The sequence below is a fragment of the Sus scrofa genome, chromosome 6 (assembly GCF_054392235.1).
Source record: "Sus scrofa isolate SSC_HxYL_T2T_F1_AM1 chromosome 6, Sscrofa_HxYL_maternal_Yorkshire_Landrace_v2.0, whole genome shotgun sequence".
Lineage (NCBI taxonomy): Eukaryota > Metazoa > Chordata > Mammalia > Artiodactyla > Suidae > Sus > Sus scrofa.
Window position 1 is genome coordinate 125,474,546 of NC_139388.1, and position 22,604 is coordinate 125,497,149.

The 22,604-nt window shown below is 37.2% G+C and overlaps 1 protein-coding gene across 18 annotated transcripts in view; it reads left to right on the plus strand.

The window, feature by feature from the left end:
• Positions 1–22,604, plus strand: part of KIAA1328 — a 365,741-nt gene that overhangs the window by 313,170 nt on the left and 29,967 nt on the right. For 15 of the 18 annotated variants that reach the window (XM_021096288.2, XM_084964498.1, XM_084964500.1 and 12 more), the window contains one exon: positions 8,429–8,537. The exons of the other annotated variants lie outside the window; for them this stretch is intronic. In XM_021096288.2, the coding sequence (XP_020951947.2) occupies positions 8,429–8,537 (109 nt within the window). The remainder of the gene's footprint in view (positions 1–8,428; positions 8,538–22,604) is intronic. 18 annotated transcript variants of the gene reach the window in all.

Genomic DNA, 22,604 nt, shown 5'->3' on the forward strand with positions numbered 1-22,604 from the left:
GTCGGGAGGACATCAGCAAAAATGGCAGGGTAGGGACTTCCAGGGGCTTGTCCCTCCCCAGAAATGCTGAAAAACACCACATACTGTCAGAACCAACATTATCAGAGCCCTGAAAGATGGTGAATGATTTATAGAAACCAAGCAAATGTTTAACTGAGAAAAAGGCCACTGAAACATGGTAGGAGAACTTTACGGAATTTTGATTTATTCTTGCTGTCTCAGCATGGCAGCAGTCTTGAAAATGGCACCCAAGGTCCAGGTGTTAATATCTGGTCTCAGAGAAAGCAGACCCTTTTCTCAAGGAGTTGCGCGAGTCTGCTTCAACCTGTCTATGGATTTCTCAAAGGGCTGGTACAGGTGGACTGCCTTTGTTTTTCCTACCTCTGAACTTTTTCAGGACAGAGAAGCAGCTACATGAAGGATATTCCCGAGAATGTTGAAAGCCGGATGAATACAGCAGTGCTGATGGGGGTAAAAAAATAACAGCTGAGACAAACAATAGACAACAAAAAACCAACAAACCTAGATAAACTGGACACATTCCTAAAAATACACAAACTCCCAAACCTGACTCAAGAAAAATAGATCATCTGAATAGACCTCTACAAGTAAAGAGATGAAATCAATAATTTAAAAAACTCCCAACAAAGGCAAGCCCAGGTCCAGATGGCTTCACTGGTGAATTCTACCAAATAACAGAAAAGAACTAATGAAAATCTTTTCCAGACTCTTCCCAAAAAATAGCATAGGGAGGAACACTTATTCACCCAGTTTAAGAGGCCAGCATTAATCTGATACCAGAACCAAAGACATAATAAGAAAATTACAGACCAAAAATTCCTTATGAATGTAGATGAAAATATCCTTAAAAAAATAATAGCAAACTGAATGCAGTAGCATATTAAAAGCATTGTATATCATGACAAATAGAATTTTGCCCAGAAATTCAAACTTACTTCAACATATAAAAATCAATTGATGCAGTGTACCCTATTAATAAAAAGAAAAAATATGATCATCTTAACACAGAAAAAACATTTAACAAAATCCAACCCTTCATAGTAAAAACAATAATAAATCAGGAGTAGAAGGGAACTTTCTCAGTTTGATGAAGGGCATCTATGAAAAACCCACCACCAAGATCGTATTCACCTGTGAAAGAAAGATTTTCCCCTTAGATCAGGATCAAGTATTCCCACTGTTACCACTTGTAGTTAACATTTTGCTGGAGGTTCTAGGCAGAGAAATCAGGCAAGAAAAAGAAATAAAACTTACTTGAGTTGGAAAGGAAGAAGTTAACTCTTAGAAGATGACATGCTGTTATACATAGAAAATCCTAGAGAATGCACCCCACCTAAAAGGAAGCTATTAGACCTAATTGCCTAAAAATGGTCAGAGCTAATAAATGAATTTAGCAAAGTTGCAGATCAGAATTTAACACAAAAAAAAATCTGTTGTATTTCTAAACACTAGTGATTAACTACTGAAAAGGAATAGGAAAACAATTCCATTTATAACATCAAATCAATAAAAACACCTAGCAATAAATGTAACCAAGAGTCTAAGACTTGAAAACAGAACAGTGCAAAATATTGCTGAAACAAATTAAAAAAGACATAAATGGAAAGACATTCCATATTCATGGATTTGAAGACTTAATATTGTTAAAAGTGCAGTACCCCCCAAATCCTGTCAAAATCCCAGCAACGTTTTTTTTTTTTTTTTGCAGAAATTGAAAAGCCAATCCTAAAACTCATAAAGAATTGTAGAATTCACTGCTGGCTTGGTGCGTTAAGGATCCAGCATCATTGTTGCTGTGGCTCCGATCACTACTGTGGCGTGGGTTTGATCCCTGGCCCAGGAACTTCTAGATGGCTCAGGCATGGCCAAAAAAAAAAAAAAAAAAAAAAAAGATTAATTTGATTTCATAAAAATTAAAGTTTTCTTGTGTCAGAGAACACTATCAAGAGATTGAAAGCTAGTCCAAAGAATGGGATAAAAATTTGAAAATCATGTATCTTACAGATCTAGTATCCAGAATCTATAAAGAACTCTTACAACTTAAAAACAAAAACCCATTTAAAAACTTGGCAGAGTACATGAATAGACAGTTCTCTGAAGAAAATATGCAAATGGCCAACAAGCATGAAAATATGTTTACTAATCATTAGGGAAACCTGAATTGAAACCACAATAGGACACCACTTTAACCCCCACTGTGATTTCTATAACTTTTTAATATTTTATTTTATTTTATTATTATTAATTTTTTGTGTGTCTTTTTACCTTTTCTAGGGCCATTCCTGTGGTATATGGAGGTTCCCAGGCTAGGGGTTTAATCGGAGCTGTAGCCACCGGCCTACGCCAGAGCCACGGCAACTCGGGATCCAAGCCGCGTCTGCGACCTACACCATAGCTCACACCAGATCCTTAACCCAATGAGCAAGGCCAGGGATCGAACCTGCAACCTCATGGTTCCTAGTTGGATTCATTAACCACTGAGCCACGACAGGAACTCCTAAAATTTTAAATTAGAGAAGATGTGGGTAAATCAGAATCTTCATACATTGCTGCTGGGACTTTAAAATAGTGATCCATTGTGGAAAACAATTTGGTGATTCCTCAGTACATTAAACACAGAATTACCATATAACTCATCAATTCTACTCTTAGGTTTATAGTCTAAATAGTTGACAAAGTGCTTTTAAACAAATTTTTTTTTCCTTTTTTATGGCCACGCCTGCAGCATATGTAAGTTCCCTGGCTAGGGGTCAAATTGGAGCTGCAGCTGCCAGTCTATGCAGGACCTGAGCTGTATCTATGACCTATGCCACAGCTTGAGGCAATGCCAGATCCTTAACCCACTGAGCAAGGCTAGGGATCAAACCCATATCTTCACAGACACTATGTCAGGTTCTTAACCCACAGAGCTACAACGGGGACTCCTCAAACAAATCTGTATACAAATGATCATAGCAACTCTATTCATAATATTCAAAAGGTGGGAACAACCCTTATGTCCATGAATGGATAAGCAAAATACAGTATATCCATACAATGGAATATAATTTAACCATAAGAAGGTGTGAACTTCTAATACACACTACAGTATGGATGAACCTCAAAAACGTTATGCTAAGTGCAGGTCACCAGACACAAAAGACCATGCTGTTGGAATCATGTTGTATGATTCCATTTGTATGAAATACCCAGAATAGACAGAGGTGATTAGTGGCTGACAGGGGATCCTGGGGGAGGGGGAAATGAAGAATGACTGCTTAATTAATACAAGGTTTCCATTTAGAGTGATAAAAAGTTAAGGAACTGAATAGTGGCAATGGTTTACAGCATTCATTTAGGAATGCACCTAATGCCAAGGAACTGTATGCATGAAAATGGTGAAAATGGTAAATCTGTATTTTACAGTTTTCTTTTTTTAATGGCCAGGAAGTCTTTTTTTCCTTTTTTTTCTGAAAGAGTTTGTATAAGAAACCATTGGCCCTGCCATAGCAGGTCAGCAAGGAGGAGGAAAGGTATGGAAGAGCACATGTAAAGGACAGGACTGAATGGTACATATGATATCTACTAGTTTTCTACCTGACTACACCTAATGACAAGGGAGATTGGGGAATATAATCTAGCTGTTTACCCAGGAAGAAAGGAAGAGTGCATTGTGTTGGAAAACTAGTGGCATCTGCCACAGCAGTAGTCTTCCTAATAGCCCCAAACCAGAAACACTCCAAAGGCCCATCAATAGTGAATGGATGTAAAAAGTCATAAATGCATGCAATGGAATATTATATAGCAAATAAAACAAACTGAAGCTGCATAAATCATCAACATAGATCAATCTCACAAATAAAATACTGAGCAAAAGACATCTCAAGAAGAACACATATAGTATATTTCTATTTGTATACAGTTCAAAAGCAGCAAAACTAAATCACATCTTTGGGTCGCATATGTAAGTGGTAAAACTATAAGGAAGAGAAAGAAAATAATAATCAGAAGAATGCTGGCTCTTAGAGACAAGAAGAGATTATAACTGGAGAGGGGTATCGGTGATGCTTCCAGGTGGCAGTGTTGCCAGTACTTTTTCTTCATCTAGAAAGGGATTACACTGGTATTTTCTTTATCATTTATCCTTTAAACTAAACTGAATGTTAAGATATAGCTCAGCTAGGAGTTCCCACTGTGGTACAATGGGTTAAGGATCCAGCATTGCCACAGCTGTAACATAGGTTGCATCTGCAGCTCAGATTTTTTCCCTGGCCTGGGAACTTCCGTAGGCCATGGGTACAGTAGAAAAAGAAAAAAATAAAATAAAATATAGCTCAGCTATTTTAAAAATGCAAAATTGGAATTCTTTGGTGTCCTAGTGGGTTAAGGATCTGGTGTCACTGCTGCAGCTCCAGAGGGCCTAGAAACAGTTTTCTTAAGCATTGAACTCTAAGAAGTTTTTCTATCATGATGTACCAACTGATAGATGAGCAGATATAGACCCAGGTCTGTATAAATAGGACATGATCCATTATGTTCAATTCCAATCCATGTATGCAAAAATATATGTATGTGTTTATTTCATATATGAAATTTATCAGCCTAATGGATGTTTGTACCAGCAGTTTTTTAAAAATGTGTATGTATAGTCTTTATATATATTATGTGTGTGTATAAATATAGAGAGATATGTCATCTATGAATATGCATAGCTATGTAATTATTGGTATACTTAATATTAAAACAAATTTTGTAGAAGAAACAAATATAATTAAAAGCTGATATATAGCTTTCTGGAAACTTAATAAAGAATAGAGCTTAGAGAATTAAGAAAAAGAGATAAACTTGCCCTATGTCTGAGAACAATCATTCTTAATTTGGGGGGCCCGATACCTTTCAGAATTGAATGAAAATTATGGCTTCTTTACCCAGGAAAATGAATGAACATATATACATACATTATTGTGCCTAAAGTAAAGAGAAATCTCTGCATGCCCTCTTAAAATTCCTTTTTAAAATTTCTCCCGTCAAATAACCAAGTTTTTAAAAGAAGTATCAAAACAGAAAAAAAAAAAAAAACTGATGTTCAGATTTTCTTTGATAGTGACTAAAAAGATATTTCTCTTCTGTTACCACCAGGCATTTCTTCTTCCCTCTTGCCTCACTCACAAATCCCTCCCAGTTGTTTCTCATTCTGTTACCTATTTTAATTTCCTCCTCCATCACCCAGGACTCCACCCAGACAGTTGTAATAGTAGTGAACTGCTTTGCCTGCCTCTGTTTTCTCTGTTCCGCTCTATTCTAAATTCTGCCACAGGAATAACCTCTCCAAAGACCAGTTTGGGTTTTTTTCAGTTGTTGATGCTTTTTTTTTTTTTTTTTTTTTGAGGCCAACTAAAACAGTGTTTAAAAGTTTGCAATACAGAGTCAAATAGACCTTGTCTGCATTCAAAGCCCAGCCTTGTCCTGACTAGCACCGTGTGGTATTGGAACACTGCTTGACCTTTTCACAGTTTCCACTTGCTTATTTATAAAATGAGGACAATAATATAATTTACAGACTGTGGTAAGGATTAATGAGATAATGCAGGTAAAGTGATTTAAAGTGATTGGCAAGGTGTAAGGATATGGTGATGCTCAATAAATATTTCCTGAATAGATTAAATGTTTAACCTGGAGGTTTTTTAATTTAATGCTTTTCCTAATCTCATGGTGTTTATTCCTTTCTATTAAAATTCCACCTCCTGCATCAAATCTTTCCTAACTCTATAGCCAGATGTGATCTCTCCCACTTCTTAATTCCTCAGACTTTTCATATTATTTATTACGGCAGTATAGCGCAATGGTAAAAACTGGGGTCAAATTGACTGGACACAAATGCTGGTCACTTAACAGCTTTGTGACCTTGGACAGGTCATGCAAGTCTCCTAGGACTTATTTTCCTTATCTGTAAGTTAGATATTAGTAAACAGTATCTATCACCAAGGGTTTTATGAGGATAAATATAACTACTTTCCAGAAATGGCAAACCTATACAGATAGAGCTGGAGCAGAATGGGAGCAGACCAGATAGGGAGAAGAGATTGACTACAACAGGGCATGAGGGAACTTTTTGGAGTAATAATGAAATATTCTAAAACTGGATTGCAAAAATAAGTGCATGACAAAAATGTTAACAACTGGCTGTGGCTCTGCTTTCATAGCTGTATAAATTTACTACTATTTATCAAACTGTACTCTTAAGAGGGGTAAATTTCATGATATTCAAATTATACCTCAGTGAAGCTTAAAAAAAAAAAAAAGATGTGGTGTATAGAAAAGACTTAACAGTACCAAGTACATACTAAGCATATAGCTAGCTGTTATTATTACCTTACAGTGTCTTGAGTTACGATTCTTGACCAGATTGTTTAGAGTATCTCATTTCTTACTCTCACATCTTACTTTCCCCTCTCCATAAATTGAGCCTTAGCTTAATCCTGACACCAGCCCTCATCGTTAGGCACTTGGTAAAATAAACATTTACTGACTAAAGGCATTGTGTGAACTGATAGAATCTTGAGAAATTACTTACTGGCTTGGGTTGAGGGTCCCAGAGGTTTGTGTATAAGAAGTCTGACTTGTGCATTGAGATGACTGGTCTTTTACATATATACATGATAGAAGCAGTCAATATTGTGTATGGCTTTGAACACAAAGGATGTTGGTGATTGTTTTGATGCTGATCTCTACAGATTTAAGACTTGCCTTCTCTAGTGCTGATTTTCTCTGGTCACACCTAAACTGTGCCATTCCCAGAGTTAGCATACAATATTCTTAGTGTGGTATTCCTAACACACCAAAGCTTTGTCATTATGTTATTTGAATATTCACCCTTTCCTCAAAGAAATAGTGACTCTTCCCAAATAACTGCTTTCAGCAGCCTGGGCAACAGTTTCCTAGGAACCAGAAGAAATCCGTGAATGAGATTTTTTGTAGTCTTCCAGGAAAAAGACAGGGATGCTTTGTGTTGTTTGGAAAAATATATTAAAAAGAAGAGGAAGAAAGAGAAGGAAGAGAAAATTATTGTTTTATTAGAAACAATAATAATTAGAAAACAAACAAAACCCCAAAAATCTTCCTGTCTGTGCCATCTTATTATGTAGCAATACGAAAGAAAAAAGTGGATATCAACTAAACATTGCTTGTCAGAAAAGGACAGAGGCAGGGGCAGGGGGCATGGGGAGGAGGTGGGGAGGAGATGAGCTAAATTAGAAGTTTGAGATTAACACACACACACAAACACACACAACAAGGACCTATTACACAACACAGGAAACTATATTCAATATCTTATAAAAGCAAAATTTTTTAAAGAGAGAGAAAGGTTAACAGAGGCCAAATCAGCCTAACCAGTAAGGTACTTGTTTTAGCCCAATCTAGAGTTCTTTAAAAGAAATGTTCGAGATTTATGTCTACCTTGGAATTTTTAGGGATAGGATAATTTTTTTTTTTTTTCTGTCATTTGAGGGCCACACCCACAGCATATGGAGATTCCCAGACTGGAGGTCTAACTGGATCTGCTGCTGCCAGCCTCCACCACAGCCACAGCAATGCCAGATCCGAGCTACGTCCGCAAGCTGCACCACAGTTCACGGTAATGCCAGATACTTAACCCACTGAGCAAGGCCAGGGATCCACCCTGCCATCTCATGATTCCTCAGTCGGATTCGTTTCTGCGGAGCCACGATGGGAACTCCATGGGGTAGGATCAATTTAATTTGGAGGATCTCAGATAGAAAGTGCTGAAATTTTTTATTTTGTCAAAAAGAGGAAAGAGCTTTTCTTATGATAATTTAAAGGAACAAAATAAATCAATCTACCTTCTTGGCCATTTTTACAGTAAACGCAAATCAGCAAAACTTTGATAGGCCATTAGGTTTAAAAACAAAATCTCTAGTTAGTCTGTTGTTGCACAAATGCCCTTTTTTAAAGCAGCATATTGTGGCTCACTGATGTTTACAAAACCAAAAAAACCCACTGAGTTTTCCATCTGTCATTATTTCATTTCAGGGGATAAAGACTTGGGTATTGTGTAATCTCTAACATATTACTCAGAATGGACATTTCTTTTTTTTTTTTTTTTTTTTTCCTAGGGCCACATCCACAGCATATGGTGGTTCCCAGGCTAGGGGTCTAATCAGAACTGCAGCCACCGGGCTACACCAGAGCCACAGCAATGCCAGATCCGAGCCTCATCTGTGACCTACACCATAGCTCACAGCAACGCCGGATCCTTAACCCACTGAGCAAGGCCAGGGATTGAACCTGCAACCTCATGGTCCCTAGTCGGATTTGTTAACCACTGAGCCACAATGGGAATTCCAGAATAGACATTTCCATTTCCTTTTATTAAATGCCCAAATCATTTCCTTTATTGTTCATGTAGGGACAATGGCAGGAGTTAGGAAAGATGCATCCACATCTCCAATGAAAACAGGAAGCCAAAAGGAGCTCGTTATCACAACCACGTCATCATTGCAACATGACACCCCCCGGTAAGTTCCAAGGATTCTTTGCTTTGACATTCTCCAGAAGAGAGCAGTTTTTTCAGTTATTTATTAAGAAGTGAAAAATCTTGACCATTTTAAGTGACCCTTACTCCAGAGACACGCCCTTATTTGTAAGCATGTAGATTTAGCCAGGTTGAACTCATGGAGCCCTTTTCTTATACATGTCTTTCCTTACTCAGTAGGGATAATTGGCAAGGATTTCCATAGAAACACAAAGGTAATCCTATCTCTTGTCAGAAAATCTGCTTGGCATTTTATCATGGAATAGTTAGTTACACATTTCACCGCAAGCTTAACCAACTGAATTAATTGATATTGAAAACTATAGTGGATTTTGTACTACAGTTAAAGGACTGAAAACATTTACTACCAGAGACATTTGAGGAATTAATACTTTGATCAGCCTTGTCTGGAATCAAGAAAGGAAATATGTTATTAAAATTTCCCATATTATACATTTAAGACTAAATATGTAAACATCGGCACCAAAAGGGCTTGGTTTATGTTTCCTTGGGGATATGATTGTTTGAGCACTTAAATTCCTAGCATCTTATCAGACAAATATATATTTTGAGACTTAATTTTAAAGAATTTTGGGGAAGTAACTCTAACATAGTAGATACTAATAATGACTATTATCTGCTAAGTGTCTACTAACAGGGATGCATTGTACAGCCCTTTGTATGCATTATCTGTTTTAATCTTCATCACAGCTTTATAAGGTGGTACTGCTATAGTGCTCACTTTAAAAGTGGGGGAAATAAGGCTCAGAGAGGTTGAGTGACTTGTCTAAGTTCACATAGCTAGTAAGAGGTAGAGCCAGCACTTCAGATTGCAAAGCTCATACTCTTAAATATTAGCATATTTGACAATATAACTCCCTGTTTGGGAAGCCATCCACAGTCAGAAGATTTAATTAGTTTACCACATTCTTTGTCCATTACTCCTTTCTTTTATCCTTAATGCTGCTATTGATGGCATTTTGCTAAAGATCTACAGTGAGTTGTAGTTCTGAAATATTGATGGGGTTTTCTCAGTGGACCTCTTAACATTGTGGTTGAATGCTTATGCTCAGAGAGGATCCATCCTAGTTGACCTTAAGGGATTTCTTTGGAGGAGTTACAGGTAAAAAGGAAAGACAACCTGGAATTTCAAATTTTGTGAATTTTCCTATTGTTGAGGTTCTTTGAGGCTAAGATCTTCAATGAGATCTTTAATATTACTTTAACGTGTTTTTGATGGTTGCACTTCAGTTTAGAGAGAAGCACGAAAAAGAATAAAATATTTCCCCAGTAAGGGTTTTGTAAAACATTCTCAGTGCACATTTTCTGAAATGACCATATCAATTTTATAGTTTTACAAGCCCAGGTTAAAATTGCTGTGAAGACTCCTATTTACCAACCTTAAAAAAATAAATAAATAAATAAATAAATAAATAAAAATCTTCATCTCTTAGTTCTTAATACTGCAGATCAGCTAAATATAGATTTTCAGTAGCGTCTTAAATAATGAGCATTTGGCTAAATAAAACAATCTGTAGCACACTAGATTTATCCTTAGACGTGCATGATGACATAGGTTTATTATACAAAATACAGAGTTGAAAAAAAAAAGATTCAGTACAATGAAAATCAGTTACCAGAAGGCACAGTGGTTGCTTTCTAGATTTAATAATCAGGATTATTTTAATAATTTTATTTTGAAGTATTAAGGCATGCATGCAAACCTTCTACATGCAAACTCTTAATGCAAGAAAAAAGTCTATACTTCTTCATCCCAACAAAACTTTGCAGGTACTAAGAACAAGGGTAAAAGCCCTTTCCTTTTCTACCCTAAATTCCAAGATTTTTCAAGACCTGCAAAAAAAGGATGAGGGTGGGACAGATAGATGCCTGTGGGAGACAGGTTTTCCTTTGTTCTCTGAAAAGTGCTAACACCTAGAAGAATCCCATATGGGCCCATGTGCAGGTGATAAAACCCAGCATGGCAAAGTCATCTTTCTCATCCACAGCGTAGGTTGTTAATTGTTCTTTCCACTGCCTGTCAATATAATGTGAAATTTTCATTCCCCATTCAAGATGGGAAAAGTTGTGGCTGAAAATGTTAACATTTGCATTTTTATTTGTTGATTTATGTAAAGGACAGCCTCTCCTACAGTAATCCATCACTTGGTGACACCCCAAATATGAATAATGTATTGTAGACTTGCTGTTACAATGTGTAATAAGTGCTACAGACAGTAAAGGAATGTTAACTATGTTGCAAATGTAATATTTATTGACGCATAAAGTTTATTGCTTTCGAGGTTCAATAATACTGACCATAGGACATTAATATCACTTATCCTGATTTTAGCAGGGCACCTTTGTATGTGGAAATATTCATCTATCTCATGCTAACAAAATAAATATGTAATGTACAATACAAGCAAAGAGGGCTTTATAGTTTTCCATGCTGAAAGCTGCAATGCTTCTTTCTCTCCATTTTGCTCCTGGCTTACTGATCACACACCCCTGAGCTGTCCGAGAGAGTAAGCACAGTGGGCATGTTGGCACAAGAGGATGGCACCACTGAACTAAACAATGCCATGCATTTCTGCTTGCCTGGATTAAGTGATATCCACACACCATTCCAGTTGGAGGGAGGACTAGAGGGGCTTTTCTCCCTGTCATTCTGAACATCTGGTGGGTAGGTGCACCTTTCCTTAGAAAGAAACAAATGAATAATCTTCCTGCCATGACACTGAGTGAGAGTTTACCAATTCTACTTGATCCCCTGGTCTCCAGTGTGAGCCAGAGCTGGGCAAATTACTGATGAATTTGTTATGAGCACAAATGTGGCTGATAATTAACTCTTTTGTGCCTTCCGGAATTAGTTGTGTCCATAAAGCATAAAGATCCTACAAGAAATATCTGAGAGCCAGAGCAAAAGAAGTAATGTTAATTAGCAACCATCAGCTGTAATTGTCATCCCCATTAAGATGCAGAATTATGTATTTCTTCGTTATAAATAACCTTTCTAATTGTACTTGATGTATGCCAATTTAATCAAAAAGTATACTTGCAACAGGCAGATATTTGCATTAATGTAGCTTTGGATCTTCAAACCTCTTATTTCATATTTGACTGGGAAAAAAGTCTATTACCTGCTGTATATTTTTTATATGTTGGTATCTTTTTCTATTCAGATCTGTAGATGAAGACAAGTCTCTTCTGAGATTGTTCAATGAAACCAAAATTTTGTCACTTTTAAAAATACTGGTGGAGTTTCTATTTCTCAGTCTTATGATAACAAGGTGGTGATTGCTCCAAACTGATAAACAGAGGCAACAAATACCAGGCCTGCAGCCCCAGGGGTACGTGCTCAGTCCCTGAAGTAAAAGGTTACTTAAGGCCCCTTCTCTCTGTTCTTCCCTGGCTCATGAGTTAAGTCTGGTCCTCTTGACCTCTTCCCCACCCCCACCCCCACCATGAGATGTGAGGAGATAAATGTAGACCTCACAAAATCATGCCCAATTAATGAATTTTTGGAACTGGAGCTATAGTTAGACTATTTCTGGGAAGTACTATTTACCTCTCTAGCTTTTTTCAGAAAGATTAGTTGTTGTTTTTAATTACAACACTGAGTTGAAGGTTTTTGTTTTACTTTGGTTTCTTTTTTGAGGTATGCTTCAGGCAATGATTTTGCAGAGCTTTGTTGTTGCTGAAGGAGATTAGAAAATATTTGTGAATATGTGTTGAAGGACTTAATAGCTTATTTGGGGACCTTTTAAAAAACAATAGCTTAATTTGTTCTTTAAGACCTTGGCCCTTTGCTGTCAAACCACATGATTAACATGTTCTGAAGATTTTGCTATAAGTTTATACCTTGCCAAGCTTTCTATAGAGCAATTGCTGGTGCAGAGTCATGCTCGCAGGCAGTGTTCCCACACAGCTAACTTGAATGTGGCTTGTGGAGACTCCTTGACCATTGACGTTGAGATTGAGGGGCCCAGGCTGAGAATATTGGAAACCTGGGACCTCACTCTACCAAGCCCAGGCTGGAAGAATCCAAGTACCCTGCAATCTAGAACTTAAATTTCTCTCTTTCTCTTGAAGACAGTGGGGGTTTTTTGTATCTTATTTAGGAAAATGTCTATTCAGGTCCTTTGCCCATTTTTTAATCAAACTGTTTCCTTTTTTGTTATTGAGTTGTAAGAGTTCCTTATATATTATGGCTATTAACCCCTTATCAGATATATAGTTTGTAAATACTTTATCCCAGTCTGTTGGTTGCCATTTCACTTTGTTAAATGTTTCCTTTGCAGTACAGAAGCTTTTTTGCTTGATGTAATCCCACTTCTTTATGTTTGCTTTTGTTGATTGAGATTTTTGTGTCATATCCAAAAAATCATTTCAAAGGTTAATGTCAGGAGTTTTTCTCCTATGTTTTCTTCTAGGCATTTTATAGTTTCTGGTCTTACATTTAAGTTTTAAATCCATCTCGAGTTGATTTTTTGTGCATAGTGTAAGATGAGGGTCCAGTTTCATTCTTTGGCATATGGGTATTCAGTTTTCCCAGCACTATTTATTGAAGAGGCTATCCTTTCCCCATTGCATGTACTTGGCAGCCTTACTGAAGCATCAGTTGAATGCTTTATTTCTTGGCACTTGCTTCTGTCCTGAGTCTATGTGCCTTTATGCTAGTACCATACTGTTTTTATTATTACAGCTTTATAATATAATTTGAAATCAAGATGTGGTTTCTCCAACTTTGTTCTTCTTTCTCAAGATTGCTTTGGCTATTCAAAGTCTTTTGTGAGGCCATATGAATTTTAAGGTTGTTTTTTCTATTTCGTTGAAAAAATCATCAGAATTTTGATAGAGATTACATTAAATCTGTGTATCACTTTGGGTAGTATGGCTATTTAAATAATGTTAATTATTTCAATCTATGAACACAGGATATCTTTCCATTTACTTGTGCCGTCTTCAGTTCTTTTCCTCAGTGTTTTATAATTTTCAGTGTACAAATTTTTACCTCCTTAAAATTTATTCCCAATTATTTTATTCTTTTGATGCTATCATAAATGGGATTTTTTTTTCTCGATTTCCTTGTCTGGTAAGTCATTGTTGTTGTAAAGAGACACAACTGATTTTCGTGTCTTGATTTCATATCCCACAGCTTTACCAAATTCATTTACTAGTTCTAGTAGTTTTTTTGGGCATATGGAGTCTGTAGGTTTTTCTACATATAAAATCATGTCATTTGAAGAGTTAATTTTACTTACTAACTATTGGTATGTCTTTTACTTCTTTCTCTCCCTTTTTCCCTTTCTTCTTTTTGCTTCATTACTCTTGCTTGCACTTACAGTGGAATGGAAGTGGCAAGAATGAGCATCTTTGCCTTGTACCAGATCACAGAGGAAAAGCTTTCAGTTTTTCCCCATTGATTATGATGTTGGATGTGGTCTTTTAATAAGTGGATCTTACTGTATTGAAGACATTCCCTTCTTTTTTTTTTCTTTTTATGGCATATGGAAGTTACCGAGCTAGGGGTTGAATTGGAGCTGCAGCCGCAGGCCTATGCTACAGCTACAGCAACACAGGATCTGAGCTGCATCTGTGACCTATGCCACAGCTTATAGCAATGCCAGATCCTTAGCCCACTGAGTGAGGCCAGGAATGGAACCTGCGTCCTCACAGAGACAAGATCGGGTTCTTTCTCCACTGAGCCACACAGGAATGCCTATGCATATTTTCTTGAGAGTTTTTATCCTAAATGGATCTTTAACTTTTTCAAAGACATGCAAATTGCCAACATGTATATGAAAAGATGTTCAATATCACTAATCAGGGAAATACAAATCAAAACCAGAATGAGATATCATCTTATACCTGTTAAGATGTATATTATAGGAAAGGTAACAGATAACAAGTATTGGCAAAGATGTGGAGAAGAAGGAGCCCTTGTGCATTGTTTGTGGGAATGTAAGCTGGTACAGCTATTAAGAAAAAACAGTATGGATGGCCTCAAAAAACTAAAATAGAACTACCATATGATCTAGCAATTCCACTTCTGGATATAGATATGAAGGAAATAAAACCAGTACCACAAAGAGATATCTGCACTTCCATGTTCATTGCAGCATATTTCCCAATAGCCAAGGTAGGGAAACAAACTAAGTCTCCATTAATGTATGAATAGACTGTGGAATTTTATTCAGCCTTAAAGATCTGCTACTTTTTGGAGTTTCTGTTGTGGCTCAGAGGTAACGAACCCAACTAGCATCCATGAGGACACTGGTTAGATCCCACTGACACCTTGCTCAGTGGGTTAAGGATCCAGTGTTGCCATGAGCTGTGGTGTAGGTCACAGACGCAGCTCAGATCCTGCATTGCTATGGCTGTGGCGTAGGTCAGTAGCTGCAGCTCCAAATTGACCCCTAGCCAGGAAACCTCCATGTGCCTCAGATGCAGCCCTTAAAAAATAATAATAAAAAAATTTTTAAAAAAATGCCACTTTTGACAAAGTGGATGAACCTGGAGGAGGTTATGTTAAGTGAAATAAGCTACACACAGAAATACTACATGATCTCACTTATATATGTGGGCATATAAAAATATCAAGTCATAAAAGCAGATTGATGGTTGCCAAGAATGGGAAGGTGGAGAAAATGAGATGCTGGTCAAAGGGTACAAAGTTACAATTTTGCAGAATGACTAAGTCTAGAAACCTAATATACAGCATGTTGATTATTGTTAATAATGGTATATTAAATATTGCAAATTTGCTAAAAGAGATTTTAGGTGCTGTTACCACACACCCAAAAAAGTATAATTATATGAGGAGATGGATATGTTAGTTTGTAGTAATCATTTCACTATGCATATGTATATATCAAAACATCATGTTGTACATCTTAAATATGTATAATTTTTGTTTTTTTCATCTTTATTTTTACCTTAGGTAATTTGACATGAAAATTCAGTTGCTTCCAGCTCTAGGTGTGATGGTATAGCCTTTAAAATGCTAAAACAACTGATGGTGTCTTGATCCTTTGCTGTGCCATGAAGAGGAACTTTTGCCCCTCTTCATTCTCTGTGGGTTATAAATGAAGGTTTTGGCCCCTTGGCAGTTTAAGCATTGTTTAGTTGCCCACCTTATATTGTCAGTAACCATTCAGATTTATAGAAGGGAAAGTCATGTTCCTGATGGTAACCATGATCCCTTTTATCTCTGGCAACAAAATTCTGATTGACAACTGCCAGGGGATTCAAAACCTACACAAGAAAAATATTTCTATTATACTAGTTACAAAAATAGAATGCTAAAAATTTAAATTACCTGTTCACAATCCTTGGCATAGTACTTTAGAGTTGACAGAATGCTTTTAACATACATTGTCTCATTTAAATCTCACCCAAATGCCATGAGGTAAGTAGTGATATTTTCCTGTTTTACAAGAAAGTGAGAACTGAGAGAGACCCTGAAACTGTCCAAGGTCACATAGTAATGAGGCAGAAAAGACCTGATTGTAACTTTCTGATCCCACATTTCATTGTTTTTTTATTCTTTCACACTGCATAAAACCTAGATTTATGAGATATAGGCACTAAGCTGATAAAATTCTGGTTTCGAGTAGGAATCTGACAGACTTACTTTGTAAGAGTTAGAATTTATTTTTATAACTAGATAAGAAGAAACTTAGTCTGAGAAGGGGAAGTGCTATGTTTCCATTACACACAACCACCAAATTGCAGTGCTTTCTTGCACTTGTGCCCAGAATCCTAACTGTAGCAAAATCTTTAAAAAAAAAAAATCTGACTTTTTTCTCACCTATACATTCACACAAATATTTTTAGTACTTAACCAGATCCCCTCATGTGCCTAGCACATTATAATGTGTTATTCTCCCAGGGTGGAGAGAGAAGAGCTAGAACTAAAATCCCAAACCTCTGCCCCTAGTTTCCACCCCACCCCGTAAACATTGGTTTCTCTTCCAGAATAAGCAGTCCAGGTCACTTCAGGAACTTGCTCAAGTTAATCTTCCAAACCCACACTGTGGATGATGATGGTTGTGTCATTGGCCACCCCGCGGTGTTGACCCTGAAAATTGCCAGGCAATCTACAGAAGCAGGCCTTAGGCCTTTCTAACATCCTCCTCCAGAGGTGGGACTTCTCCCCCAGCCACCACCCCACCACCCCTGGGGCCTTGCACTGATGGAAATTGAATGATAGGCTTTCTGTACCACCATAGTCCTTATTGTGGCAACTGCTAATCAAAGACCAGTGAATCTCATAGTTCCCCAGAAACGAGAATCCTTCCAAGCCAGTTGAGGCTCCAGTTTCAACAAGGCCTGGCTCTGAGCTTCCTGTTCCCAAGGAGTAAGTACTTTTTTAGGCACATTTATAGCCTCCCCTCCCGACCGTATTTTTAAGCCAGGATTTTGTAGCCCTCAATTGTTAATAGAGTACCAAGCTCTTCAAAAACCAGAGAGTTGCTACCGATGATTGTAGTCTGGGTCATCGTTTGTTTTCTTATTTATCTAAGCCCCAGTCTTTGATTTTATGAACAACTTCCAGAACACAATGCTGCTGCCATATGTAATTTTATAAAACTTAAACCATTACGATTCCTGTGCTGTTCGAATCAAAGCTAGAGTGTGATATTTCAGAGTCTCTTAAATAAAAATGTGAGTTTGAATTATGAAAAAAATAAAATAAAATCCCAAACCTCAAACTAGAGCCTCACAGGTACTTCTTGGGTTCATGTGGTGGGTTTGAACAGCAACCTTCACTGCCTGTGTACAGTATAGCGTATGAATGAACTGTGTGTGACAATACTGACTACTATTGACTGAATGTCTGTTGTGTATTAGGGATTGATTTGGACACATTCAGATATATCCATATGTTCATACACATCACATAGCATCATAAGGCTCCTTTTAATGACTGCTAGAACTCAGTTTCAGAGTATTAGATAGATTTTCTCCTGAGATTTTTCAAGGTGACTTCCAAAAATATGGGCTCCTGGGCCAAGAACTATCATTTTGGTGTTATTTGCCCTCAGAGTATCAGGTTACACACTATACACAAAGTAGCATTTAGTATAACTTTTCCATTTTGTATATATTGTAAATAACAAAGTAAAAACAAAACTTAATGAAACATTGCATGTAAAATGATGATAACACAAAGGGATAATCTGAAAACTTGAGAAAAGAATAGATTGAATATGTAAAAGGAAATATGAAGTGGTAAATATACTACTCTCTCATATCAGGAGCACAGAGAGCCCAGCCATTCAAAAGCATTTTTATTTAATCTGGGTTGATAAATTGAAATTCCCTGCCAGCAGGAGCATTACTACCAAGAACAGTTGAATACATGGAAATTCGTTTGTGTTTGATGAAAAGATGTTGCTTTTAATTAAGCCATGATGTTAGGCTGTTACTGTAATTCCCACTGTTAAAAGCCATTAATATAATCATCCATTCCTCTTACACACACTGCTTATAGAGTGTGTAAATTAAGAAAACAGAAATAAATAGGCTTAGTAGAAATAATAAAGACAGTATAATTCCAAGAAATTAATTCAGCTTGAAGAAGCTTGTCAAGACATTCTTGACACTGGAAGAAAGTATAGTACAGGAAAAGTGAAAAACACAATAGCTTATATTTAGTCCTTGACTTCAGGAATCTCACTAAATGCTAGGTGAAGGGATTATAAGAGCTATTTTATTGTTCACATTCTTCTGTATTTTCCAAATGTTCTATGACGATGTATTACATAGTTTTAAAAACAACATTTAAAAAGAAAATGAAGGGCACACACTTATAAGAAGTAAATCCATTTCAAAATTTTACACTCTGTAGTTCCAAGTAGTTGCAAAAACCCTAAGGTTACCCGTGGAACATATGACATAATTATGTTATTTCTTTGTTGAGCCAGCAATAAGTGAGGATTATGCTTCCATGGTGAGTCTTCTCCAGAGTACTGAACTCTGAAAAATGCTATGATTAGTGACATCTGTTCAGTATTGCCGGTTCCTGCTATCATTTCACAGTTTTTGGCCTTGAGCACCTGTTTCAGACTTGTTCATTTGGTCCAAGGTCATCAAATTCCCTTCACTTCAGTGTTAAACATTTGTGAAGTGTCAGTTGCTATCCTAGGCACTTAAATGCTTTTATAAAAATTCTTTTATCTATGTTACCTAATAAAATCAGAAGAAAGTAAAGCTCAGAGAGGCAATTATAGAACAATTAAGAGCTCCGGGTAATAATTATAACGCCTAGGTTTGAATGCTAGCCTACGTGGTTTTGAACAAATTACTTAATCTGTAAAATGGGGGTAATATTATCTCCCACATAGGCTCATTGTGATAATTAAGCAAGGTAATTTACATAAAATCTTGGCCAGTCCTAGTATATGGCTAAATAATAGTTGTCATTGTAGAATTTTCCAGGACCACACAAGCAATAAGAAGCTGAGCTCAGATTTGGACCTTGCTATGGTAATTCCAAACTCTATGTAAGTTCCCTGACAAAAGGTTAGAAATAGGGTTAGGCGTATCTGAGAGTTAGACAATAGGGTTGTATTTTTTTATTCATTCATTCATTCATTGATTAAATGTTTATTGAGCACCTTCCAGTTCTTGTTATAGGTTCTAGAGATAGTGTTGAACAAGACAAATAAGGTATGTCTTTTCATCTAGCTTACATGAGCAGTGGAGACAGAAGACCGTCAATGACCAATAGTCAGTAAACCAATAAGATAATTTCAGACAATGATAAAGAAAGTAATAATAAAAACTGTGATATGACTAGAAGCAGAGATGAAATTGAAGTGTTAAGGAAAGCCTTGTTTTATCCATCAATAAAATGAAGGTAATTAAGAAAATACATTTCCCGTGTGTGTGTGTGTGTGTGTTGTTCAATTTTAAAAGTAATCTTTATAGGTAGAGAAACTGAGGCTCAGGGAATTAAGTAAATCACCCGAGGCCACATACAGCTACTAAGTGGCAGAGCTGAGATTCAGTTGTTAGCCCAGTTAATCTGAAACCCATGCTTTCTCTGCTATATCATACCACCACCCAGAAAGAAGTCGTAGGGAAAGGGCTGGAGTTCCCATCATGGCTTAGCAGTTAATGAACCCGACGAGTATCCATGAGGACCCAGGTTCGATCCCGGCCTCTCTCAGTGGGTTAAGGATCTGGTGTTGATGTGAGCTGTGGTATAGATCGCAGACACGGCTTGGATACTGAGTTGCTGTGGCTGTGGCATAGGCCGGCAGCTGTAGCTCTGATTCGGACCTTAACCTGGGAACTTCCATATGTCAAGGGTGTGGCCCTAAAAAGACAAAAAATAAACAAAAAGGGAAAGGGCTGCTTCTTTGCAGCAACATGGATGGATCTAGAGATTATTATATTGGGTGAGGTAAGTCAGACAAAGACTAGTATCATGAATCACTTATATGTGGAATCTAATTTAAAGTGATACAAAAGGACTTATTTATAAAACAGAAACAAACCCACAGATTTGAAAACCAATCTTGTGGGGGGGGGACAAAAAAACCAATCTTGTGGTTTACCATAGGTGAAACCATCGTGGGGAGGGAAGAATCGAGAAGGTAGTAATAACGTATATACACACTACTGTATAAATTAGATGACTGGAGTTCCCTTCGAGCCTCAGTGGTTAATGAACCCAACTAGTATCCATGAGGATGCAGGTTTGATCCCTGGTCTCTTTCAGTGGGTTAAGGGTCCTGAATTGCCGTGAGCTGTGGTGCAGGTCAAAGACACAGCTCAGATCCCACATTGCTGTGGCTGTGGTGTAGGCCAGCAGCTATAGCTCCAGTTCAAGCCCTGGCCTGGGAACTTCCATATGCTCTGGTTTCGGCCCTAAATAGCAAAAAAATAAATAAATAAAATAGGTGATTAACAAGAACCTACTTGGGTATAGCATAGGAAAATCTGTTCAATAGTTTGTAATAACCTATACGGAAAAAAGATCCACTTTGCTGTACACCTGAAATTAATATAACATTCTAAAACAATTATACTCCAATAAAATTTTTTTAAAAAGTCAAGGAGTTCCTATTGCGACTCAGCAGAAACAAACCCAACTAGTATCCATGAGGTTTTATCCCTGGCCTCGCTCAGTGGGTGAGCTTTAGTGTAAGTCATAGACTTGGCTCGGATCCCACATTGCAGTGGCTGTGGTGTAGGTTGGCAGCTGCAGTTCAGATTCAACCCCTTGCCCAGGAACTTCCATATGCCACAGGTGCCACCCTAAACAAGCAAGGAAAAAGGAAAAAAAAAAAAAAACAAACAGTCAAGAGCCTTATTCTTCAAAAATATATGTTAGGGTTGTATTTTTTTATTCACAATGCAAATATGCTTGCAAATGTGCCTGTTACTCTAACTCACTGAGCCCGATTCCTCATATGAAAATAAGAATATTAATAACTACCTTGCACATTGGCTCAGAGGATTAACATGATTAGGTATGCAAAGCCTTAACTTGACACTGGACCACAGTGCACATTCAATATCAGCTTTTCTCTCTGTGTTCTGGGTAACAAGATTTGGGGGGGCACCTGGAGCAGTACATGTGAATGATACAGTCCCTATACCCCCTCCATCCCCCAACACCTCTCCCGCCGCCACATTGCCAAACACACCAAGTGGCAATATTCTGCCAAAATGTGGCTTACAAGCAAAGTGAGTGACCCTGCATGTGAAGTTATTGATATTAGATTTCTTTCCATAATTAGCCCTTTATAAAAATTCGAAGAGGGCTTAATTCCTTTCAAAACAATGGTTCTAAAATCTACCTGCAAATTGGAATCACTTAGGAACCTTTATCAAAGTACCTATTTCTAGGCATCACCCAGATTTACTGAATCAGAATTGCCAAGAATAGACACTAGTAATGTCTATGTTTTTATTTTCCCAGATGACCCTGACATCAGGGTACTCGGTCTAAAAACACACATTTGGAAGCCCCTGTTCTGGAGCTATCCATCTTCTCACTACTTAACCCCTGCACACCAACATTTTCCCTTTCTTCTTTCTGCCTCCCACCTCCTCCAGGGCCTCTCCTTTCCCTTAGCAACTTTCTTTGGCCATTTTCATCCTCTCCCCAGGGAACTATCAGAACATATCAGTAAGCCTGCTGTGAAAAAAAGATGATTAAGAAGGCCTTGAAGAATTCCACTTATCAATCTAAATTGTTGGAGTTCTAACCACCTGGACATATTGTTGCTGACATTCTCCTCTGTGAAATGTATGGACACAATGTTCTGTCTATGAGGGAACTCTCATCAAACAGGAGAAGGATTCCTAAGGAAATCATTCCTAATGTCTTCTACCTCCTTTTTTTCTTTCTCTGCTTTATCTTAGTACTTATTATCTTCCAATTCTCTATATAATTTACTGATGTGTTTTATTTGTCATCTACCTCTCCTGTACCACATAGAATGTAAATTGATGAGAATGAAGGTTTCTATTATATTCATTGATATATCCCTATCTATAGCAGGGCCTGGCTCAAAATAGAGATTCAATAAATATTTGTTGGATGAATGAATGAATGAATGAATGATCATAAAAGGAATGTTTCCTTTTTAAATTTACCAGTTCATGCATTCATGTAGACAACTATTTTCCTTCATTTCTTCTCTGTGTCCACAAAAGAATTATGGTTTGCACCCAGCTTATACATTTGTTGTGCTTCACTTACTTTCCAGAACTTCCTCACATTTTCATCTACTTGAAGATTTTCACATTTTATAAGACTTGGAAATGTCTAGGTTTTTAGAAGGTTTCCAGGCTGGAATACAGCAAGTTCTCAATTGTGACCAGTTTCAGCATGCTTTTTGCAATGGCCTTTGATTGCTTAGAGAATGTCTCATAGTTGTCTTTGCTTAGTGATTACAGAATATATACCATTCCGTTATCTAGTGTTTAGCCATATCACAGAGCTTCTTCTAAAGCTTAACTTTGGTTTGTGGCTAGTTTTTTTGTTTTGATATCCTTAAGTTAAAATCCTTGCACGTAGACA